Source organism: Poecilia latipinna, unplaced genomic scaffold (genome assembly GCF_001443285.1).
Source record: "Poecilia latipinna isolate Pla-1442-1.1 unplaced genomic scaffold, P_latipinna-1.0 Scaffold272, whole genome shotgun sequence".
In the NCBI taxonomy this organism is placed as follows: domain Eukaryota; kingdom Metazoa; phylum Chordata; class Actinopteri; order Cyprinodontiformes; family Poeciliidae; genus Poecilia; species Poecilia latipinna.
The window spans coordinates 124223-132819 of NW_015112888.1; the positions used below are offsets into that span (position 1 = coordinate 124223).

At 45.8% G+C, this 8597-nt stretch overlaps 1 protein-coding gene across 3 annotated transcripts in view; it reads left to right on the plus strand.

Moving 5' to 3' along the window:
• Positions 1-910: 910 nt before the first annotated feature.
• Positions 911-8597, plus strand: part of LOC106948099 (protocadherin-10-like) — a 32639-nt gene continuing 24952 nt past the window's right edge. For all 3 annotated transcript variants that reach the window (XM_015033574.1, XM_015033575.1, XM_015033573.1), the window contains exons 1-3: positions 911-4030; positions 5243-5301; positions 6914-7020. In XM_015033574.1, the coding sequence (XP_014889060.1) occupies positions 1484-4030; positions 5243-5301; positions 6914-7020 (2713 nt within the window). In that variant the 5' untranslated portion in view covers positions 911-1483. The remainder of the gene's footprint in view (positions 4031-5242; positions 5302-6913; positions 7021-8597) is intronic.

The window sequence follows — 8597 nt, forward strand, 5'->3', positions numbered from 1 at the left end:
GCAACTAGTTAGACCCCCTCTATCCCATTAGCATATTTAATTTATTCTTTATGAATTAAATTAGCGGTTGATGCAACTGAGCTATCCTAGGATGTGACGCCGAGGGGTGGGGGGCTAATGATAAGAATGGGGACAAACGGGGGGAACTAATAGGCTGCAGGGTATTAGTAACACGGTAGGGCTGAAACATAAACGACCCATTACACTGAATTAAAACTACTGACATGATCCTGCAGTGATAACATCTTGAGATTTGACTTTAGAGTATTTCATTCATGCTCTGCATAAGGGGCCAAATGGACACTCCTCTAAAAAGAGTGGGAAAGAGAGAAGGATGGCCACGCTGCACAGTGGGGTATTGCGTCACGGACCGTCTTTACTTGCGCAGGCATTTTTACATGTTTGGCTGTGCATGGGGATTCTTACTGCGCTCTGACTCATGTGTTGGTATCAAAGCAGCACTTTGATATCAAACAGCGGGATGATTCGTCAAGGGCAAACTCTATCTGTATCCGGTCTGACAAACTGAGAACTCTTTGTATAATAGGAAGAGAGAGAGACAGGGAGAGAGAAAAAAACATCCTTCTGACACCTAAAATCGTTTTAAATATATACATTTTACTGTTTTGGTAATAAACTCTGATATCCAACTTGACTAATTTACAGGGTGCGAAACACTTTTTTGATTCCCCTGCCACAACCGGGACTGCGCCTGGCGATGAGAGTGGAAGAGAGGAGAGGAAAAGAGAGGAAAGAGGAGCGCAGCGGCTCTTTAACTGGTTTTGTTATGATGGCCCGGCGCGCGCTCTAGCTGGCATCGCGGAGCCCCAATCAGGTGCCATTACACCCGATGTTTGAAGAATACCATTGGCTGCTGGGGAAAGGAGCTGTGCGCAAAACCAGCCCCGCCGCTCACACTCGGCTTCCAGAAGCAGAGATGAGAGCATCATCCGCTTTGAGCGCTAAGGCGCAGTGATTAAATCCTCACAGAGAAAGTCTCATTGTTCGTGCATCTTAAAAAAAAAAAAAAAAAAAACGAAAAAAAAAGATCTAACCGCTTTATTTATTTACTTCTCTTTTTTGACAATGTTTTTCAGCACAAGGATTTTAAAAGTTTTTTTATGTTCTTTTTTCCTGACTTTTTAGTGAAGTGGGGAGTTCGTTCTGCGCACAAGGAATGTTGGCTCAAGCTTGCGACTGTGTGCGCTGATACCAAAAACTCATAGACCGGGTGCAGAATTGATTAAAACTAAGAAGCTCGGATCAAATGGCTGCACTTCTCAAAGCAGAAACGACTAAATGTTCCACTGACCCGAGGCAGAGGAGGGGATTTTTAGACTCGGACAGCCTTGTTGCAGCTTGTTTTGCTGTTTTTTTTCTGCCAGGGAAGATTGGAAATGCACATATCTTGTAGGAAAAAGGAATAACACTTTTTTTTCTTTTTTTTTCTGCATTGATATTCACTTGGAGAGGGAGAGGGGAGATGATTTGGTTAATACTTCTGCTCTCCATTCTGAATGGAGCTCTATGTCAGCTGCACTACTCCGTGCCAGAAGAGCAAGAGCCTGGCACCGTAGTTGGGAATATCGCAGAAGATCTAGGCTTGGACATTACCAAACTTTCCGCTCGCCGGTTCCAGACGGTGCCAAGTTCGCGGACACCTTATCTGGAGGTGAACTTGGAGAACGGCGCTCTGGTTGTGAAGGAGAAAATAGACAGGGAAGAAATCTGCAAGCAGACCATCCCGTGCCTGCTGCACCTGGAGGTGTTTTTGGAGAATCCGCTGGAGCTGTTCCGCGTGGAGATCGAGGTGATGGACGTCAACGACAATCCGCCCAGCTTTCCGGAGCCGGACATTTTCGTGGAAATATCTGAGAGCGCCATACCCGGGACTCGTTTCCCCGTGGAGAACGCCTTCGACCCCGACGTTGGCACCAACGCGCTCAGCACGTATGCTATAACCAACAATAACTATTTCTCCCTCGACGTGCAGACGCAGAGCGACGGGACCAAATTCGCGGAGTTGGTGCTGGAGAAGCCGCTGGACAGAGAGCAGCAGGCGGTCCATCGCTATGTGCTGACGGCTGTGGACGGGGGCGTCCCGCAGCGGACCGGAACGGCTCTGTTGGTAGTTAAAGTTCTGGACTCTAATGACAACGCTCCCACGTTCGACGAGTCCGTGTACACGGTTAACCTGCGGGAAAACTCACCCGTGGGGACCCTAGTCATCCAGCTAAACGCCACGGATGTGGACGAGGGACTAAACGGAGAAATCATTTATTCCTTTAGCAGCCACAACACCCCGCGGATAAAAGACTTGTTCAACATCGACGAAAGAACGGGCAGGATAGAAGTGGCCGGCGAGGTGGACTACGAAGAGAGCAACACGCACCAGATCAACGTCCAGGCGAGAGATCTGGGGGCTAACGCCGTCCCTGCGCACTGCAAAGTGCTGGTCAAACTTGTGGACGTGAATGACAACACACCGGAGATCAGCTTCAGCACCGTAACTGAGTCTGTGAGCGAGCAGCACGCCCCGGGCACCGTTATTGCCCTCTTCAGCGTTTCGGACCGAGACTCCGGTGAGAACGGTCAGATGAGCTGCGAGATCATGGGCGACGTCCCCTTCAAGTTGAAGTCGTCGTTTAAAAATTACTACACCATCGTAACGGACGGCTCGCTTGACAGGGAGAACACAGACTCGTACACCATCACAGTCGTGGCCACCGACAAAGGTCAGCCCTCGCTGGCCACCAGCAAATCAATTAAGGTGCACGTCTCTGACGAGAACGACAACGCGCCCCGCTTTACGCAGGCTGTTTATGACGTCTATGTGACTGAGAACAATGTGCCTGGCGCTTTCATTCACGCAGTGACCGCCTTGGACCCTGATATAGGACAGAATTCTTTAATTACCTACTCCATATTGGAGTGTGACATCCAGGGAATGTCTGTTGACACGTATGTCTCCATAAACCAAGACACCGGCTACCTTTACGCGCTGCGCTCTTTCGATTATGAGCAGCTGAAAGAGTTCAGCTTCATGGTCCAGGCTAAGGACTCAGGTGCTGTCGAGTTGTTCTCCAATGCCACCGTTAACGTGATCATAGTCGACCAAAATGACAACGCTCCTAGCGTCATAGCCCCTATAGGTAAAAACGGCACGGCTAAAGAGCACTTGCCGCGTTCCGCGGAGCCTGGATACCTGGTGACGCGCATCGTGGCCATGGACGCAGATGACGGCGAAAACGCACGGCTGTCCTACAGCATCCTGCGGGGCAATGAGATGGGAATGTTTCGCATGGACTGGAGGACCGGGGAGCTGAGAACGGCGCGCAGGATCTCCCCCAAGCGGGACCCACAGGGCTTTTACGACCTGCTGATAGAGGTGAGGGACCACGGGCAGCCTCCTCTCTCCTCTTCCGCCAGTGTGAGCGTAATGCTAGTGGACAGCGTAGTGGAGGGCCGCAGTGGGGACCGCGGCTCGGCCTCCAAGGCTAAAGAGACTTCTCTTGATCTCACCCTGATTCTCATCATCGCTCTGGGCTCCGTGTCCTTTATATTCCTCCTGGCCATGATAGTGCTGGCCGTGCGCTGTCAAAAGGACAAGAAGCTCAATCTGTACACGTGCCTGTTGGCCGGCGACTGCTGCCTGTGCTGTGGCTCCTGCTGCAGCAGGCAGAGCCGCGGCAGGAAGCAGAAGAAGCTGAGTAAATCCGACATCATGCTGGTTCAGAGCACCAACGTGACCACGGGAGTTGGGCCCGTCGGGCAGGTGCCAGTGGAGGAGTCTGGGGTGGGGAGCGTGGGAGGCGGGTTTGGCTCCCACCACCACCAAAACCAGAACTCCTATTGCTACCAGGTGTGCCTGACACCGGAGTCTGCCAAGACGGATCTGATGTTCCTTAAGCCGTGCAGCCCCTCCCGCAGCAACGACGCTGATCACACCAATCCCTGCGGGGCAATAGTGACCGGCTACAGTGATCAGCAACCGGACATTATATCTAACGGCAGCATTCTCTCCAGTGAGGTAAGAGAGCAGACACTGTGACCTCAGAATCAACCTAACGCCCATGCGTAAAATGTATTTAAAGTGTGGAAAACAGCATTTTTCACGGGCTGACCTTCCCAACTGCGTTTGCTTTCGGTTAAAGTGCGTTATCAATTCAGATCACGCAAAGTAAAAGTCTTTTGAAAAAGGGTTCTCCATTTGACTTGGCTACTGTGCTCAGTGGCCTTTAATCATTGTTATGCATAATGGTGATTGGACATGTCAGTTGTTAAATCTCAAGTGGTATTTTATAATCCAATAGACTTATGTAGTATCAGGTTTTATACACCGCTCCAAAGACTAGAATTTTAACTCATGACAACAACACATATAGAATAGACTGTTTTATTTTTTATTTTTTTTATGATCATTTTCATTTAGACATGGTTTTTCATTTTTTATCCTAAGTACAATCAAACAACGCATGGTAAGTTAGTTATTTTGTGCAGCATTACAACAATTAGCCGGAACAATGCAACAGGAAGGCATTGCTGGGGGAATCCAGTTTGATGCAGGGGCGTATCCAGAAAGGCCAGGCCGGACGGGGACCACAAATAATCGGGTGGGCACATTGAAAATCAGAACCCATAACTGTGTGAGTTTTGTTTTGGTATTTTGCTATGCAACTACTATGATAAGTTTCGGGTGATTTGTTATGCAAATTCAGACACTTATATAAGCTTGTAATTTCTTACCTAACATTGATTTATAAAAGTTGTTATGCATATCAGGCTTTATGACCCCCAAGAGTGGCACCACTTGTGCATTTTGCTCATGGATCTGCAGAGAGAGTTGGTGGGTTTTTTTTTTTTTGATTGCTTGGCTTGAGTTGAGCCAGACCAGCCAGTCACATCCCCTAGTCCTCTGTGTGTTAAGTATTCCGCGCACGGCACAGCACGCCAGCACCGTGAACAAAGGTTGTTCAGTTTCAGCATCAGGCGTCTCAATCATTTACGCCTCCCTAATCTACTCCCCCCACCACAACCCTTGCTCTCATCTCCTCTTGCCGACTCTCACCAAGTGAATGCACACATAATCAGTAACCCACGTCTGGTGGAGAAGCTCCACCAGAGCTTCTCCTGACTCAGTCTCACATTCTATCTTTATAGTCTTAATCTGTGATTATGCATTTGAATCATCTGCCTGTTTGCATCGGTTGTGATCACATCTGTGTTTCTGTTGGCTTTCCAGACAAAACATCAACGAGCAGAACTCAGCTATCTGGTGGACAGACCCAGGCGTGTCAACAGGTAGTGGGAAAACACATGATGTGATGCATGCATACACATTCATCCCATTTCACGTTGGCCTAGTCACCGCCACCACGATGTCTTGTGATCCATTATCACAAGACATTCAACAGGCTGTCATTGATCCACAGTCTCTTCATGACACTGAAGTCAGTATCCGATTTGAACCTCCCAAATGCAGAAGGGCTATTTCGCTACATTTTCTTGAGTCTACTCTAGTTCAAAAAAAAAAAAAAAAAAAAAAAACTACCTATGTTAGAACTGAACAATATTATAATAAGTTCACTGCATATTCTATTTGTCTTTGTTTCAGTATTTAAATAATTCATAGCAATTTTTAGAGGATTTCTGGTTTCAGAGCATCTTACATCGGACTCAGCTTAAAAACTACACTACCTAGAGCGGTCAAAGTTCAGCAACATTATTTTACATAAAGGACAGCTTTTGTAAAATACTGTTTGTGAACTGTGAACTATATTTAACTTTGTAAAAAAAAAAGAAGAAAAAGAGGGTGTTTTATCTCTTTTTTTCTGCCTGGATGCCATTTTACATGGGGTCCATCTTAAAAGCTCCACCACCCAAACACAATTATTTTCCAACCTTTCATGATTTTTGAAACCTTTATTAAGGTTGTGAAAACAGTAAAGTATTATTTTAAATCTTTGTCAAGATAATTTTTTGAATGAAGTGATACTTAATAAGCTGCAAATGGGATGCTAACTTGTTTGGCGTAGTCTCTTCCTAAATCTATAAAATGAACCAGAGCATAAGTAAACAAAGGAGCTGCTTAGGGCCTCCAAAGGCTTCAGGGGACACCCAGGAGTACCAGAGGACGCACACACGCATGCACACACGCATGCACACACGCATGCACACACGCATGCACACACGCATGCACACACGCATGCACACACGCACAACATATACATATGTAATTTGTAAATCTGCAGTCTTTTTACAATATTTTATTTTATTGTTGAAAAGGTTAATGTCTTCAAAGTGACACAATTGTTTTTATGCTCCACCTTTTTATGTAGAACAGTAATCCAACTAGCAAAAAGGTAAAAAAAAAAAATAAATAAATAAATAAATAAAAATAGAAGCTACTATAACAGTAACTATGTCCGAGATTTAAACACGGATTACATATCTATATATAAAGAGAATATTGTTTGGATTTGGTGACTGAGGATACTTGGACGGGTCCCAAATCAGGTTCTGCCTGGGGCCCCGTACAGCCACGGACCAGCTCTAACATGAGCACTACACCCATCAGTATCCACATCGTTAATTGCGGTTTTAAGAGCCTGTACTGTTCCCAACATATCCATAACGTTCATCTTCAATTTGGCATGAGTCCCATAACTGACACAGCGGCGTCTATTAAAGCTCTAATGCTGGATTTCATTACTTGCCATGTGTAACATCCAATTTAGGCTCTTGATGGCTACCGTGACCGCATTAACGTGGTCTTGACTTCTGATTCTTCCTCTCTGTGTCTTTGCCCTCTCATTTAATTCTCCTCCACACTCTGTGTGTCTTTTGCCTCACAATCATATTCATTCTTCCTCTGTCTGTGCTCCCCCCATTCCCTCTCTGGACCTCTTTGTAGTTCTGCATTTCAAGAGGCAGACATTGTCAGTTCTAAAGACAGTGGTCACGGCGACAGTGAACAGGGCGACAGCGACCACGACGCAACAAACCGGGGTCACTCAGCCGGTGAGTTTATCCACATCTCATAATAATTACTCCGCCATTTCTGCCCTCACACACACACACAAACACACGCCTGCACACGCACACACACACACACCTCCCTGATCCGTTTCAGCATTGTGAGTTTGCAATTGTGAATAGGATAATGTGAAGTTGTTGGTGCGGATCGCTGATTTTTTCATTTCCTTAATTTGCAGGATGTGTGGGTAGGCCCTGAGCTCAGAGGTTACTGGCTGGTATGAACAGGCCCCAGATGTGTTGATTGTAACTCACAGCCTTGCAAAAAGACTGGCGAAAAGAGTATCGGTGGAAATCTCTTCCCTCTGGCCTTTGCTTCTTCAGCAGTGTGGTGCTGAAAGGACAGTGACTTGCAGTGAGGCTGTGTGGGGCCCACAGAGCTTTAGTTGCACAAATCAATAGGCTCAGTCAAGAGAAAATGAACCGCATGAAAGCTGAATTGATGTAATGAGAAGCATTTCAATCAACCCTAGAGTCAATATGTTGTACAAACGCTAAGCAACTTACCCATCCCTGCGTGCCTCCAGAGTTACCATGGCTCTTCTGGCTACTTCTCTGATTAATGCTTTTGGTGGACCACCATGTTGTTGTAGGCTTGCAATGGTATCCCCTTGCCTTTTTTTGCATCCTCTAAAAACTGCTCTAGGCAAGACATTCAGAGGTTGGGGTATTGCTTTATAGTTAATAAAGTGACCTCAGAGGAGAGCCTGTTGCAATAGATTTTACTAAGGGTCGCCGCCGTAAGAGAGAGTGATAACAAAAGCACTTTTTTTTTTTTTCACGATAATTTTTAAATATGTATCGTTTTTCTTACGAGTGTTTTATTTGACCTCAGACACCTTTCATCTAGATTCAGCTTTTCAGGAACACTTATTTATTTTACACCCTCTTCCTTTTTTTGATTTACCAGATTTGTGTATGTTCAGCGCGAGTTTAATAAAGCCAAAATGCCAGAATTAGCTTACATACCCCCACCTATGTTCCCACCCGGGGTTCATTTGCAGACCCTCATTCCTTATCTGCCCTTACAGCATGATAGATTTCTTTGCAAAGAAGGTTAGCAGATCTTATCTTAAGCCTCTCTTCGTTCTCTCTAAAACTCTATTTAGTTAGTACCTGTTTATTGATCATGCTAGAGTCAGACAAAAAAGTGGAGCAATACAAAATCTAATTTCATATTGAACTGCCCTTTCTTTGTGAGGGAATGCTCCACGTGACGCATGTAAGACCCCTGTCTAGACCACAGCTTGCCAAATATCGTAGCGGTGCGGGGAATACAAATAGAGAGGAGATCCGATAGGCGTTGTTGGGTAGTGAATGGGCCTCTCATTAGGCTGTGCAGTGTTTGACATTATTAATGAACTGAGCCTAAATAAAGAGTAGGTATGCAGCACTGGTGTCACTCCCTGCCCTCGCTTATAAAACAGGTTGGGAAGGTCAAACTATGCGCAACTGAAATGCAGCTTTGGAAGAAATCCAAGTCTCCTTTTTTTTTTTTTTTTTTTTTTTTTTTGTAGGAGCTCATTGCTTAGTGAAATAGATGTAAAGGCTGATGTTTAAAC